Source organism: Marmota monax, unplaced genomic scaffold (assembly GCF_021218885.2).
Source record: "Marmota monax isolate L192 unplaced genomic scaffold, Marmota_monax_Labrador192_F-V1.1 WCK01_AAM20220418_F8-fsc00200, whole genome shotgun sequence".
Lineage (NCBI taxonomy): Eukaryota > Metazoa > Chordata > Mammalia > Rodentia > Sciuridae > Marmota > Marmota monax.
The window spans coordinates 1,722,364-1,738,695 of record NW_026692549.1 but is presented as its reverse complement, the minus strand read 5'-3'; the positions used below and the strand labels follow the sequence as shown (position 1 = coordinate 1,738,695).

The 16,332-nt window shown below is 57.3% G+C and overlaps 1 protein-coding gene across 7 annotated transcripts in view; it reads right to left on the bottom strand.

The window, feature by feature from the left end:
• Rimbp2 (RIMS binding protein 2) overlaps positions 1-16,332 on the bottom strand; it is a 168,524-nt gene that overhangs the window by 73,673 nt on the left and 78,519 nt on the right. For 2 of the 7 annotated variants that reach the window (XM_058579752.1, XM_058579753.1), the window contains exons 1-2: positions 4,543-4,768; positions 3,633-3,722 (exon numbers count right to left, since the gene is read on the bottom strand). In XM_058579752.1, the coding sequence (XP_058435735.1) occupies positions 3,633-3,722; positions 4,543-4,695 (243 nt within the window). In that variant the 5' untranslated portion in view covers positions 4,696-4,768. Of the gene's footprint in view, positions 1-3,632; positions 3,723-4,542; positions 4,769-14,742; positions 14,816-16,332 lie in introns of those variants that run through there. The other 5 variants (XM_058579756.1, XM_058579757.1, XM_046445972.2 and 2 more) reach the window with 3 other exon arrangements.

The following is a 16,332-nucleotide window of genomic DNA, read 5'->3' as shown; positions in this document are numbered from 1 at the left end:
TGCCACAGGAACGGCTTCCCCAGCTGGGAGGCTGCACAGGCCTCGATGGCCCAAGTGACGATAGATTTTGATTATATTTTTGAAAACAGTACAAAGACTGGTTTGTGGGCCCACAAGACCTTGAAGACAGCTCGGCCCTGTGTCCCGGGTCCCACTGTGGCGTCTTCCGCAAGGCTCCTTCCAGAAGGGACACAGGCCCATGTTCCAGACAGTCCAACAACACGCCCTGTACCTGAGGACCAGTCCTTTCTGTGCCTTTCTGCTTCAGGGAAAGTGCCGACAGCAGGTCTCCTTGCAGCCATAATTAAGAGCTCTGATAATTAATGTCACTGTCAATCAGGGCAGGTTGCAAGTGCAGGCAGGAACTGACAAGGAAATTAGTAGAGGGTCCCTCCACTTCTGCAGGTTGAGTGGACACCCCACGTGCTCCCCACCATGAATCTAGGGCACGTTCAGCACTGTCCTCACCAGAAGGAACCCTGCACTCCCGCACTCCGGGACAGGAGGGTGCTCAGCACCAAGGACAGCTCTGGGAGCCGCTATCTCCCTACGCTCTCCACACCTCCACACCGTAGCTAGCCACCCCGAGCCCTGATGTCCAGCTCTGCTGCGTCCACGTCCAAATGCACATGATGAATCAAAACCACAATGCACAGTTAAAACCACAGCAATGATAATGGAGGGGGACAGTCCAGCAGAGGGGGCAAGGGAGGGGAGGGAGAGGAAAGGTGCAGAGTGCCGGTAGGAATGTGGCAGAAGGAATCCACTGTTATCACCAAAAAAAAAATAGAGAAAGACAGAGACATAAAGGACAGAAGGAGGGAGGGAGGGAGGGAGGGAGGGGAAGGGGAAGGGCGGAGGGGGCCCTGAAGGCTGGCTGGCGTGAGTGGCCAGGCCTGGGCGAGTCTCTGCCACTCAGCTGTCCCACCTCTGCCTGGTGAGCCCCTGGCTCCTCAGAGGTCCCTGCCGAGTGGAAGGGACAGCCAGCTCTGCTCTGTGCCTCACAGCCCCTTCAAAGGCCACTTTGGGAAGACAGCAGGAGACAAGGGGACTGAATGTGAGTCCCCTGGAGCTGGGACACCAGGCACAGCAAGAAGGCTGCGAGGGGAGGCTGCCTCCACCACAGCACCGGCCCAGCCAAGGCCCGGGGGCCCTGCTCCAGCTCTCCGCCCTCGCTGGGCTGGAGACCCCCGGTCTGGCAGAAGCCATGAATACCCAAGGAGAGACTGGCACAGACTGCGGACAGCCCCCCAGGACCGCTCCCACCCGCCCGTAGCTGACACCTGAAGCCACCACTGCTGTGTGATTCGCTCCCCTGGCTGGGAGGGGGCTGGGAGGGGCCTCCTGTGTCCACTCCTCGGAGTGTGAGTCTCCTGGAGCCCCTGCCGAGAACTGGCCTGAGGGTGAGGGCTGGGGGCCCGGGAAGGGCCCTGAGTGGAGAGGAGGGGACGCAGTAAAGCACATGTTTCTAAAATGTGACAAGATACACACCAGATCTGTCCTCCAACCATTTTTTAGGGTACATCTGTGGCGCTAAATACACATTGTCTGCAGGCACCGCCACCGCCATCTCCAGGGCTCCGTCCCCAGCAGGGGACTCGCCATTCCCTCCCCACCCCCATCCTGCACTCCACCCTCTCTTTCCTTGACTTGGAAGCTCGGGGAGCCTCATGCACCTAGACCCGGGGGCCCTCCTCCTTCCGTGGCTGGCAGTTACACTGGGTGGGTTGCCCCCAGGCCTGTCTGCAGGGTCACCTGTCAGACCTTCCTTCCTGGGGCTGAGTGGCGTTTTGTGTATCCATCTATCCACTGGTGCACACCTGGGCGGCTCCACCTGTTGGCTACCATCATCTGTAGCCCAGGTGTACAAACACCTCTTTGATGCTTCACTTGTGATTCTTTTTTTTATTATTTTAATATTTTTTAGTTGGTGATGGACCTTCAGTTTTTTGCTTATTTATAGGTGGTGCTGGAAACCGAACCCAGTGCCTCACCTGTATGAGGCAAGTGCTATACTGCTGAGCTGCACCTCCAGCCCGTGCCTGTGGTTCCTTTGCATGCATACCCTGGAGTGGGATCACTGTTCATGCATAACATCCTATTTTTAAATTCTGGGGGCCTCCGTGGGGACGGCAGCAGTTCACACACACACCCACAAGGCACAAGGTACACTTTCTCCACATCCTCATCTTAAAAACACCTCCTGGGGGGAAATGGCCAAGAAGGAAGGCAGGAACACAGGTATCAAGGTCTTGGCAGTGAGTTGTCAGAACTGTCATTCTTTGATCTATGCACTGGTAGAGCTGCCAAGTCAGCAGCTCAGAGCCACCCACCCCACAAACCAGCACCCAGGGCGCTCCACCTGTCCCAGGGGCTGCAGGCTCAGATGGGAAAGACCACGAACATGCAGGGGACAGACAGACACATCAGTGAAGATGTGTTCCACCAAGAGGGGCCAAGAGATTAAAGAACAGGCACCAAGTGAGTTCACACAGGGAAAAGGGAAGGGGGACACTCAAGTGGGCAGCTTTGCCAAGTGACTTTAACTTGAGACTTCAATGAAAAGCAGCTGCCAGCTGCTGGAAGATGGGGGAGCAGAGAATTCCAAGCAGAGTGGACCATCAGGAGCTGGGCCCAGCTCAGTGTGCAAGGAAGAAGTGTCAGAGTGCTGGAGCCTCACAGTGAGGGGGACTGCCAGTAATAAAGGTCACCACGGGCAAACCCAGTGGTGCCTACAGGACGGGAGGGGAGGGGCCATGCAGAGGAGCAGAGCTGGGGCCTGGGAGAGGAAGGGGTGGGCCAAGGGGAGGAGGAGTGTGGGCCAAGGGGAGGAGGGCAGCTGGGGCCTAAGAGAGAAGGAGGGACGGCCCAGAAGAGGGGCAGGGTCAGGCCCAGCAGAGGAGGAGGGCCAGGCCCAGCAGAGGAGGAGGGCCAGGCCCAGCAGAGGGGGAGGACCAGTCCAGTAAAGGGGAGGACCAGTCCAGCAGAGGGGGAGGACAAAGCCAGCACAGAGGGAGGACCAGTAGAGCAGAAGGGGAGGGCCAGGCCCAGCAGAGGGGGAGGACCAGGGGAAGCACAAGAAGAGAACAGGGGCCGGGTGTGTTGGCACACACCTATAATCCAGCGGCTCAGGAGACTGAGAGAGATAGATGATGAGTTCAAAGCCAGCCTCAACAAAAGCGAAGCGCTAAGCAACTCAGTGAGACCCTCTCTCTAAATAAAATGTATAAAGGGGCTGGGGCTGGGGCTCAGTGGTCTAGTACCCCTGAGCTTAACCCCAGGTACCAAAAAAGAGAACAGGGTCTAGAAGAGGAGGGCTGGGGCCCAGGTGGCACTGACCAACCCGTTGGTGCGATAGACTAGGGGCAGTAGAGTGCAGGACACCCTGGCATTTTGGCTGAGCTGTGGAGGATGAGGAAAATTCAGCAGGAGGACAGGGGACTGTGGACACGGGAGGCTGTCCCATGTCCCATATCTGGCCTTCTTGGAGACATGGAGACCTGGGCCTATGGGGAGACCCCTGGAGGGCATGCGTACAACACTGGCCTAAGCAGCAGACAGGATACCTGGGGTCTTGGCCCCTCACCTTGGGGTGCTCCCCCCCAGGGGGCCTGCTGATGGGGTGACATTACCTGGTCATGCTGCCGGCCCCTTGTAGGTAGGCCTGCATAACGGGTTGTCAGGCGACGGTCTCCGTAGGCAGCATCCTTCAGTTCATCTTCCTGGGATAAAAGGAAAGGGCATGAGAGGTCAGACCCAGCTTGAGAAACTCCACAGGAACTAGATCCGGGGTCAGGTACCAATTCTGAACCCACAGGTCTGTGTGCTTTGAGAGTTTTCCGGATCCACAAAATCAGACCAATAACATCCTACAAGGACAAACTCCTCCACAGAGCAGGGCTGTAGGAATGCAGCCAGTCACACCCCAGTTCTGGTGGCCAAGGAAAAGCCTGCACCCATTTATTTTACTCCACCTCATTGGTCCAGGTCAGCTGCCTAACCCCACAAAATCAGCCTCCCCAAGAGAAAGGCTGAGGATGCCAAGGCAGTCTCCCCAAACCAGTCCACGCAGGAACGGGCACTCAGGGGCCACTCACTACCCCAGTGCCCACTGCAAGGAGCCGGCCACAGAAAGATGCCCAAAGATACACCAGCCTCCAAATGCACAGCCCCACACCTTGTGCTTCCAGAATCAGAAACCGCCCAGCAGACCACCAAGGCCCAGAGCAGCCAAGTGGGAAGAACCCCGTCCATGGACCAGATCTCCAGGTAAGAAGGAGGTGCCAGCCGGAGCCTGCTCAGACCCCGGGCCCTGTGCACCAATGATGTGCATCTCCCTTTGTGCACAGGAGCTCCCAGGGACACGGGGAGGAACGCAGCTGGCTTCCTGGCTGATGCAGACTCGGCCCACTCTCCCCTGCCATGGCCGGGCACAGTTGCTACTCCGACACTCATGTGTCGTGGCACCTGGGGAGCGTTCAGAAAGTGTCTATTGCTCACCCTTCTGACACTGTTTGGGTGCTGGACAGCAAGAAGACTTACCCTGGAAGGCCTCATAAGTGATGCCGTGCAGGACAAGAGCCGTCTGCCCAGGGAAATGGCCACTGCTACAATTAAATTGAGCCTTTCTGAATTAATCAGCACCACCCCAGGAATGCTAAGCGGAGCAGAGATCACCTCAGGTAGCAGCTGCATACTGAGACCAGAAGGCTTCCCAAAGATGTGGGCTTGTAGCCGCAACACGACAGAACGAGTCTCCCAGCAGCCAGCGCGGGCGGCACCAGGAGGACAACTCACAGGAGGAGGAGGAGGAGGAGGGCTGGGCGGGTCCAGCATGATCTGGAGCAGGGTCTTCACGGCCTGCTAAGGGGGCCAGCACCAAGTGCCTTAGTCACCCCTGAGCACACCTGGGCTGTCTGAAGCATGATGAAGCCACCATGGGCTGTGACACTGTCCATTGCTGACCACATCTGAGGGCCAGTAAGTAAGCCTGACGACACACTCCTACAGGCAGGAGAGGGGAGTATGACTCACACTGGGCCGGGACTGCAGTGAGGAGGGACTTCCGGAACACTTGCTGTGCAGGGTCCCACCAGTCCCATCTTTGGGACCTAGATGAGGGTGTGATGACGGATGGCCCCACCCCCATGCATCTCCACCTCCTGGGAAGTTCAGCAGCTTTCTTGCCCAGGGAGGACCAACAAGCAATGCAGACAGCGACTGCCTTAGGTGCCCCAGGCTGAAAGCCACACAAAGGGGCTCCGGGGAAGGAACATGGGCCCAGGGCAGCACCTCCCCAGAACCAGAGCACAGTGTGGAGCCGCAGGGTCAGCAGCCCAGGCAGGAAGAGGCATGGGCCTCACCGCCCTCCACAGAGGAGCACACTGCAGGGTTGGGCTCCTGGCACCCGGCCAACAGTTCTGGGCTAGATTTGAGGACTGCCAGGTGGAAAGGAAGGGAGTCCTGGCCAGACGCGCAGAGAATGTGGCAAGCGAAGTGCGAGAGGGCCGGGGAGCTCAGGGACGCAGGTGGCCCGGTGTGGCTGCTGAGTGAGTGTGGGGAAGGTGGGGCAGGGAGTGGGGCGGAGGCTGCAGCCCAGGGGTCTGTCTGCTCCCTAGGACGTCAGATCTCTGTTCAGTGTGCCCCCAAACTCGCCCTTGTGGAGAGTGCCAGCCAAGGGGATTTCGACCCATTGGCATGCACTAGGGACTCATTAGGGGGCCTGGTTTGATATTGTGGCCCCTTTCCCCCAAATTATGGGCAAGAAGTGAATTCCAGTGGGGACAAGAGGAGGGAGAGCAGAACCACACACAGGGAGGGGTGTGTGACCTATGTGGGCAGATAGGCTGGAGGACTGATGAGGAGGGACACTTGGACATCTCAAGGGACAGGTCACACAGGACTGGGACCAGCATCGCCAGCTGGGCTTGTGGCAAGCAGCGGTCACTATGGATTTCCTTGCATTTTCCCTGTTTTGATGTTTGCTACTAATTCAAATAAACCCAGGCATCATGCTCTCCTTCCCAAGATGAACCATCAGGTCAAATGTGGCTTTAAAACGGAGCACTTTGTAAAAGAAGTCAGACTGTTTGGAGTCAGAGTATTGGCAGGGTGGGCAAGGGAGCCACGTGGTGGTAGGAGCTACCCAAGTTCAGGGAGAGGAAGGGCAGGCAGCAAAGACACCCTCAGGCATCTGCTGCTGGCCCAGGCCACCCTGACCCAAGTCCCCATGGCGAAGCCCTGGGTCCTGGTGGCTTTTTGGAGAGAGGCATTCTGGGAGGCATTTAAGGGTAAATGAGGTCATAGAGTAGTTCCAATCTGATAGGATCGGTGTCCTTGTAAGAAGAGGAAAATCAACGTCCCCCTCGCCCTCCCACCACGGCCACCTGAGAGCACCAAACAGCACAGCAAGCCACAAGGAGACTCCACTGGGAACGGACCTCCTGGTCTTGGACTTGCAGCCTCCGGAATTGAGAGGAGGCCACCGGGTGACCTGAGCTGTCTCACCAGCCCTGCCTGGAGGAGGGGGCAGAGCATCCCCAAGGCTGCCCAAGAGCAGTGCAAGGGTTAGACAAGGGAGGAGCTGGGTCTCAACCACCCCATCCCCTCCAGGAACATGGAAGAATCCAAGTTCAATGGGCAACATGGCCTCTTCCCTGGAGAAAAGCCCAGGCAAGAAAGGACAGGCACATTGCCCAACAACTGGTGGGCACTTCTTCCAAGCCCAGGGCTCAGTGGACAGCTGGGGCAAGTGCCCTGGAAATAGACCCACCCTCCAGCCCATGGGCAAGGCAGACAGTGTGGGCCACACACACGAAGGTGTTAGCCATTTGGGCGGCCATGGGAAGCAAAGAGAGGACTCGGTCACTCCTAGGACAGGCCTGGCCTCAAAGGTGGGTCAGAGTGGTCCACGTCTGACTGCAATACCCAGTGCCAGCACCACCTGACTGAAACCCTGGTGCCCAGTCCCCCACAACACCAGGCAGGTGGAAAGGTGCTTTCACCTCCTGTGCTGGGCAGTGGACGGCGGTGGAGGCAGAGCCGCTCCCAGGCTTGTGTGGCTAGCTGCTTCCAAGTGGGGAAGGCAGGATGAGCCCCTCAGTGTGGGAGCGGACACTTCTCCAGCATGTGGAGTCCCAGTGGCTTACGCCTCGCTGGCTCTTGCACAGACGCACAGTCCAGCCCAGCCATCCACCGCCTGCCCTTCGGATTCTGGAGGCTGCATAGGGCCCCAGGGAAGCCCTTGGGCTGGAGGCAGGATGAGGGGCTCCTCCCAGGCCGACTGTGTGATATGAAGCCCACGGGGAGAGAAGGCACCCATGCAGCAGAGATAGAGGTCCATGTTGGGGCTGGGCTGGGTGAAGGCGGGGCCTGGGAGTGTGGGTGGGGCTGCAGGTGCAGAGCGGGAGGAAGTCAGGCACCTGGGGGTCCCTGAGGTTTAGGAAGTCTGGGTCCCCTGTGTGGAATCTGGGGATGCTCTGTGGATGGGCCACTATATAGCTGAGTTCTCAGGGACCCTGACATGGTCCTGATGGGAAAGTCCTTCAAACAAGGACGTCCCCTGGAACTATGGGACATCGTGGTCCCTCAGCAACATCATAGAAAAGTAGGTGAACTCAGCTGTCACCTGGCAGGTGAGGACCCTGCTATGGGAAACCAGCAGCCAGAGGTCCCAGAGAAGACAGGCCGTGATTCAGGTTTCCACAGGAAGGCAGAGACAGGGGCTCTAGAGGCAGCAAGCAGCAGCTTCCCCTCCCCAGGTGAGCACAGCCCAGGTGGCTGCTGGGAAAGGTGGGGACGAGGTAAGGCCTGGTGGCTCCTGGAGAGTGAAGGTGGTCTGCAGGAAGGCGCAGGCCTGGAGGAGAAGCAGAGCACTCTGGGGTGGGAGGAGCAGGGGAGTCACATCTAACCTGTGCCCGCCCTGGGTCCTGGCTCCTGGGCTGAGCCCAGGGCTGGCCCCTGCCCATTCTCCTCATCCTCGTCCAGTCCTCACAGCACCCTAGCTCGACATGGATGTGACCCCTCTTGTCATATGTAGAAACTGAGGCACGAGGGGCTTGGCAGCCTGAGCAGGTAGCCCCCACCTAGCAAGTGGCGGGGCAGGTCAAGCCTGGGCACAGGCATCCACAAGGGCCTATGCACCTGGCTCCCTTCGTGAAGGTGGCCCCCTGGTCCTGAGGGTAAGTAATGAGGCTCAGAAGTGCCTATAACTGGAAGGTTCTGGAAGGCGCTTTGAGCTGGTGACTGTAGGTGCAGTCTCAAGGAGCCAAGAAGCTCTCAGAGACATGACATCTGAAATGACAGAACACACATCTGCCCCACCTTGCCCCTCGGTACTGAGTTCCAATACCGGCACTGTGTTCATGCCCAAAGCCCAGGACCAGAGGGGCTTTCGTCAGATGAGGCCAAATGACTTCACAGAATCAAAGATTCTGCAGGAGTCTAGAGGAGCTCCCTGGCAGGGGTGGGAGGGAGCCTTCAGGCAGCTGCGAACAGCAGCTCTTCAGCAGGGGAGTCGGTAACGCTAACCGTGTGGGCCTCACGCATTCACTTCTCCCTCATCTGTTAATTTGCTTTGGCTTAAGGGCTGTGAAAGTTTTACAACCAGTTTTATCTCCGGACACATGTAATTACATCACGAATCACAAACATGCAACGCCATTATGCTCATCGAGGATGCATGCCATGTGTTAGGATGTGAGCCCCAGCCAGAGGATGCCGTCCCCGGAGGGCATCCTCAGCACCAGCTACGACATACAGGAAAATCACTCAAGTTGACTCTGAAATGTGCTTCATTATGTTTTTTCCTTCCTCCTAAACAGGGTTCATAAGTGTCACAGCCTGGTGGCCCGGGTAGGGAGATGGAGTCCCCAGAGGAGAGGAAGGGGCTGTGGGGTGGGGGAGCTATGGTAGAGCCTGGAGGGATGGAGGGGAGAATGGGATAGAACTGGGGTGCCATGGCCTCTGGGCCCACTCCTGCCCCCAGGCCAATGCCCAGGACAGTAGCTAGGTCCTCCCTGAGGACCCCAGGATGTAGAGGACCTTGATTTGGGGCCTCGTCTTCACGTTTAGCAAATGTGATTTTGAGAAAAGTATTTCACCCTTCCAAGTACTCCTGGCAACTTAAGTGAGATCATTCATGTAAACGCACTTGGCAAACTGTAAAGCACAATTTGGGTGTGAAATGTGATTATGCAAATAAGGGGGCTGCTGCCACCATCGTATAGGCTCCCAGCAGCCACAGGGAGGGCGGAGAGATCCAAACCTCTAATTCCCTGTTTTGAGAAAAGCTGATCACAGAGCCCTTGCCCAATGGGCCCCGTGCACACCACTCCTGATCCCTTGGACAGCTCAGTACCTCATGAGCCAATCACACAGCTCCAGAGAAGCTCACTGCGTTCTCTAGAACCGTCTTCCTGCCACCGGGAAAGCACAGCAGGCTCGGATGAAGACTCGCAGCATGCTCAGGTACGGCTTCCGTGGTGCCCGTCGCCCCAGCTCACGCACTCCTGCAAAGGGCACACGGCCTGGTAGCGAAGAGCAAGCACACATAGGAGCCCATGAGGTCACCCTGGTCAGTGCCTTTGGAACACAGGCTGCCCCACAGCAGCAGGGGGGACACCTGAGACACTGCATAGCCCAGAAGGTTTCCCCTCCCAACCCTCTGGCATGGCTGGTGGGGATGGAAGATGGAAAAGAGCTCAGGGGACCTCAGAGCGTGAAAGAGTCACCTCGGGACCACACGCACTCTGGGACACACCCTCGGCAGTGAAAGCAGTGTGCAAACCTGACCGTGCACGTCCGCCACAGCCCTGATCAGATGTCAAGGTGTGTGAACCCTCCGAGTGCTCCTCGGAGCAGATGGACCACAGAGTGGAGCATCATTCAGCCTGAGGAAGGATCATGGCCACCCTGCCACATGAGTGCCCTGGGAGACAGGCTGCCAAGGGAACGCAAGCAGACGTGGTCACTCGTATGTGGGCTAATTCCACCCACGGCAAGTATTCAGACAGGCAGATCCACAGACAGAGAGCACCTTGATGGCCACCAGGCTGGAGGAGTGATGAGGCTCCCCTGTGGGTGACAGAATGTGCTGGGACTAGATGGGGCCTCAGGACACCATGCAGGCCCCAACTGCCACTGTGCATGGTAAGGTCTGCATCACAGGGATCCTACCTCCGTCTGAGCTCCCCAGCAAGCCCAGGTGCCACCCAGGAAGAGGCTCACCTGCATCCATCAGGGTGCTCCCAGGAGCATCCCATGCTAAGAGGACCTCCCTCCAGTGAGGGCCACCGAGTGTGACCACCTCTGTCTCCTGCATACCTGTGCTTCTGAATACTGCCACACTAAGCCTGGTCCTCAGCCCACGAGCAGCAGCCCCTGGGACAGACACACACCTGCTGCGTTGGGCTGCCTAAGGATTCAACTCCCAACTCCTACAGAGGAGTTCCAGGGCACCTGTGATGGAGACACTTACAAGGTAAGGCGGTTTAGAATAATAGTCATGAAAAGGAAGAGAACAATGTACAGACAGACGGACAGCCAGAGACCACGTGGAAGGGACTTCCACCCACTGGCTGCACAGCCCATCAGCTCCAGGCTTGCCTGCTGCTCCTGCGGACAGGACAACCCATCAACTATAACTTCGCTAATGGAAAGGACGAGCCTCTGAGGGCCCTACCACAAATACCAGAGCAACAAGGATGTTTAAGTGCCGTTTTAAGAAAGTGTTTGCTTTTTCAGCAGGTGATTTGTCAGGGTGGCTTTGAGCCCGCACTGCCCTCTAAGGGCGCCTGAGCTTCCTTCTCTCCTCCGCCTGGGCGTCCTCCTCTGCCTGCAAACCCCAGCAGGGCCCCTTCAGTCACAGGAGAAAATGAGACAGGGTTCTGCAAACAGCCCCACTGCAAGTGCCACAGCCGCCCACACACACTTAGAAAGACTAGACTCTCCCCCAAACTGACCACTGTGCCCTGCACACCTGTGCCTCTGAATACTGCCACACTGAGCCTGGTCCCCAGCCCATGGGTTGGTTGATCAGTTACCAATTGAGTTTTCTTTATGCCAGACCAACTCAGAGACCTCTGGGGGTTTGGAAATATGTCCTGACCCACCTCTATCTTATTGCAAGGACCATCTTGGGCCGCAGAAATCCGATCAGACCTCCTTCCACATGGATATTTTCAGATGTTTTTAAGTTAGCTTTTTAAATTACAATAATATACACAAAATCACACAAACCACAGGTGTTAACCACCACAAGGACCCACACCCACGTAGACCTCCCTCCTGCCTCCTCACAGTTGAGACTCCTCCAGAAGGTTCACACACACACCCCAGATTTGCACTGCTGCTCATCAACTCTGTCAATGAAACAGAAAGGCCTTTCATTTGTCCCCACCATTAGCCTAGGACCCCCACGTGTGCCAAGAGGACCTTTCAGACCAACTCTTACTGAACCCTGGGGTTGTTCTGGTTTGAATGCACTGCCCATCTGTCTCTGGGAACGTGTGTGTTTCTGTTGAGTACCATCCAGAAACAATGTGGCAATGCCCTAGCCCTCAGCGCCAGGAGACCGCCACAGCCGGGAAGGGGGAGGCCTGCAAGGGAAGGTGGGTGAGCCCATTACCAGCTCTCACCAATACATGGCCAGTCCACCCCTGGAGAAGCTCTGCTGATGGGTCCAGTGGGACCTTTGGACATGAATGCAGCAAAGCCCGCAGGTCACCAATGCCATCTCCCAGCAGGCCAAGGGGGAGGCTGCAGAGACTCCCGCATGCTTCCCTTTCCCAGTGGCCTCAACCCTGAGGTCTCAGGAGCAGAAGTCACACAAGCAGAGCAGTGAGCTTGAGGTCCCGCGAGGTGGTGTCAGGACTGCACAAAGGGAGGTGCGCTGGCCCTGCAAGGGAAGGGTCCACCCGGGGGCTCTGCCGCCTCCTGGCCCCTGAACATGGCTCCCCTCACCAGGTCCTCCATTTTGGATATTTTTGTGAGAAATTTCCCCTCTGAGGATGTTGGCGACTAAAGAGAATCCACCTCTCTACCATCCGTGGTGTTCAGGGGCTATCCCGCCAGTCTTCCCAGGCCAGTGCCCACTCCACTCCTTGCCCCTCAGCCAGGGCCTCCAGGCATTCCCAGCTCACCCCACAGTGAGCAGCTCAAGCCTGCATTTTAAATATGACTGTCATTTTGTCACCTTTTTGCACAGTGGTTTCTACACAAAATGTTGGAGCTACTTACTTCAGTTCTCAAACTCCGTACCTCAGTGTGGCTTTCAGTCAAGGCTATGATTAAATGGGTCCAAGGAATCCCATTCTTGTGTAAATGACTCCTGGCCCATTGCTTCAAGGGTGTGCTGTGACACAGGAGGCCTGGGATGCCACGCATACCAGGGGTCAGGGAGGAGATGGCAGAGAAACGTGGCTTCCTGGACGGGGTCCTGCAGCAGAGGCCTCAGGGACGATCCCGCCTGCCCAGCTCTGCTGGTGACACTGGAGTGGAAGATGTTCTGAGCAGGTCTGAGGCCACCATTTATTTTTTGGCTCCGCCCAGGGTTTGCCTCCTGCCTCTGCTGCCAACGCTCACCCAGCAAAACCTCCCTCCACGGACCCGTCCTGTGGCAGCAGCCTGGGCTGGGGAGGAAGGCAGCACCACCAGGCCAGCAAAGGTCCTGCAAAGGACCTGGGGCCTGCAGCCCCCACCTCCAGCTAGGCTGCTGTCTCCACCATGACCCACACCCTCAAGAGTCATCGAAAGCCAAAATAACCCTCCTCCATGAAGCACCTGGCACACGTTAAAGGAAAGCACCACTCAGTCTCCGTCCTCCCGTGCAGACTTCTCCTCCCGGGCTGGGCACCCGGGCACCTCCGCTGCAGAGAGGATCTTTCCCTGTCATGGTTCTTCAGCCCCCGAGAGCACAGCTAGTCTGCCTGCTCTGGGTCAGAGGAATGAGTCTTCCCTCTGCCAGCTTGGGGAAGTCTCAGGGGCTCCACGGCTGGGCCCAGACCAGGTAGGTCACGTTCTCAACATCTCCTCTGCTCAACCTGGACTCAGGCTGAAAGGGGGCTGAGGATAGGCAGCTCGCTCTTGCCATCTCTCGGGTGGACCGTCGACAGCCTGCTGTTTCCATTTTTGTTCACGCAGGATCAGTAGATGCCAAAAGCTGACAAAGGCAAAATGCGCGTCTAGAATTTCTCACCGTGGAAACATAAATAGCCTCGCCCGGCCCCTGCCAGCACTGACGGGCAGGACCCGTCAGAACATCGGCAGCGGGTGGCTGGCTTTGGCCTGCCAAGATTCCTGTGGCCCCAGCTCTGTGCCCAACTAATTGTCAACATTCAGAAACAGGAAAGCTAATCCACAAATAAAGACTTATGCTTTCTGGTGGAAAAAAAAATCAGAAATTTTGGCGATGCTGGGTCTGCATTTCCATACAGCTCCCGTTGGCTGTGAGCATCCTTCTGTTTGCCTTTGGTCCTAAATCTTCTTACTCATTTCTGACCTTCTTCAGGAATCTACATCTCAGAGGATTCAGATGAAGTGGGGTCATACAGAGCCCAGTCTTTATTTAGTCCTTTCCATGCTTGCTTTCTGTTGCTAGAGCAGAAATACCTGATGCTGGTACTTCCTACAGAAAAGAGGTCTATTTAGGTCACAGGTTTGGAGGCTGAAGGCCTGAGCTCAGGTGGCCCCATCTGTCTGGATCCTGGTGAGGCTGCCACTGGCCACATCATAGCATGGAAGGCAGAGGGCATCGTGGCCAGAGAGGGAGCCAAGGGGCCCAGCTTGTGGGAGGTCAGCATCGCCCCCTGGTGAGGGTGCACCTGGGAGCTGGCCGCCCTCCAGAAGGCCCGCCTCTTAGAGCCCCCAGCTCCCCCACCAGGGACGAGCCTGCAGCCCAGGAGTTTTGCAGACTCATCGGAACCACCACCAGCCACAGCAGTGGGCCTCCGCTGCCCCCTACCGCCCCTGCCTGCCCAAGATGTGAGGAGCACAGTTGTGAAAGCAGCCCCGCGGCCATACTGCGTGCCACACTGCTTGCACTTCTGCTGTGCAATACACCTAAGCTCTGAGGAGAAGCATGATTTCTAAAGGGGTAAAGTGGATCTCAGAGCATTCACACCAGTGAGGTGGTGAGCTCACAGATCTGCTGCAGGAGAACCTAAGCCGCCCCCGACGGCTCCGTACCACCCTCCTTGCCAAGGGCACGGGCAGTGACAGGCTGGCTTCCAGTCCTCTAGCATCACCTCTCTGGGGTGGCATGGGCTTCTCTGTGCAGCCAGGTGGGGCAGTGGGGAGGGCGCCCAGGCTGCCCATGGAGGGAGGGGAGACCCCAGAATATGTCCGCTGCCTACTGCCTGTAGCACTTTGGCCAGCGGCCTCTGTGACTTTTCCTCTGGTTTGTAGTTTTGTTGAATTTTTATTTTTATTTACCAAAATCCCTATCATTATAGAGCTTTTGGAAAAAAAAAAAATATATATATATATGCATAGAGAGATAGATAGATAGATGGAGGTATATATATATATATATATATATATATATACACACACATACATGTACATGGAATTGGCATATGATTTTGTGCATATGTCCACATACAATTTGTGCATTATTTGTTTGTCTTATTTCCCAGCATAGCATATGCATGCACACATCTTATGAAAGCGCACACATTTGATCTATATTCCAGTATCAGTGACTATTATCAGGAAATAAAGAAGGAAACAAAAGCAGAGTCTTACAGAAAGCACTGTTTCCAGGAGGGCGTCCCCTGAGCAGAGCCGCGGGATCCCTGGTGGGGTGCCCTCCAGGCAGAGGGCACAGCTGGTCAGGGCCCTGGGAGAGAAGGGAGGAAGCGGTGGGGTGAGTGGGGTCGGGGCAGGGAGGGTTGAAACTGAGGGCTGAGAGGATGGCACAGGGGCTGGGTCCTAGGTAAGTCCCAGAGGCCCTGCCAGTGGGTGTTGGTGCCCACAGGGGAGGGAGGCCACCAGGCCCAGGCGGGAGGCAGGGAGGGCCACACCACTCACTGTCCCACTTAAAGCCAAGGACAGGTTGGCCCCTGGACTCCAGCCGCTCTGGCTCCACCTGTGGACCCATCTTGTCCCTCTGTCCTGAACCAGGAGGGTCTTGCAGGACCCCAGGGTGGCTCCCCTGCTGCCCGTCACCCACTCTGCTTCCTCTCAGTCGCGGCTGTGAGTCTGGCAAATTCCCCTTTAACCAGGAGAGGTGAGGCCACCTGTCGGATCCCACAGTCCAGGCCACTGCGCAGCGGCCGAGACCTCGTCCCCCCTGTGCGAGGGCGGCCTCCTACCTCCAAATTGTTCTGATCCCAGCACCATGTCCAGGAAAGCCTTTGGCCTGAGCTTCTTCCCCAGGGAAACTGGAAATATGCCCTGAGGCTTTCCATCTCAGCTGGCCACTGACCATGCAGTGGCCGGCCGATATCCAGGAGTGACCACTGAGCGGCGCTGGGCACCAGCCCCACATCAGGCCTCCACCTGCCAAGCCAGCCTCCATGTTGCCCTTTGGAGGCCTTGGCTCTCGCGCACCTCACGGGTGGGGGCTGGTCCCACATGGAGCACAAGGTGCCTCTGTGAAAGGTCCCCTTGTGGCCGAGCAAGTGGCCCTGTCATGGGCCTGGCATCCTGCTGGGGGGCGCTGGCCAGGGGCCTTTTGCACACAATCTCCAGAGGCACCAAGGGCAGCACAGCCCTGCCCCCTGGAACTGTGTCCTGGGCAGAGGTGGGCCAGGGAGCAGGCACCAGGCAGAGCGGCGCAGAGGGAGGGGGGCACTGTCCAGGTGGCCGCAGAGCAGAGGCCTGAGTCCAGTCAGGGGGCTGTGGCTCTCCCTGGGGGGCAGGAGAATAGACCCCATGGAGAGCAAGTGCTGGGGACTTAGAGAAGCCACAGGCAGACAAGCATGACAGCAGCACTGTGGGCCAGGAGGACTGCAGGTAGCACAAAGGGACCAGGAAGGGAAGGGGGCACATGACCTGCAAACCCCACAGGCTTCACGAGGGAGCCCAGGTCGCCCCACTGTGGATGGCTGGTGGGAAAGCTGCTACCTGCCTGGACACCAGCAGCAGTCTTGGACCTCCCCTCTGATGGGGTACATTTGCTGGGACTCGGCGCTTGAGTTGACACCTAGGAAGGCCTTGAGAGCTTCAGGGCTCCTCCTGAGCTTTCCTGAGCCATGTTCTTTGGCCACAAGAGACAGGAGACATGTCTCCAGTCAAAATCCCGCTCAAATTCAAGCCAGCACCAGCCATTCTCTGAGTCTGAGGACATGGGGTGAATCTCTGTTTAGAAAAACACACGATCCTCTTGCACAA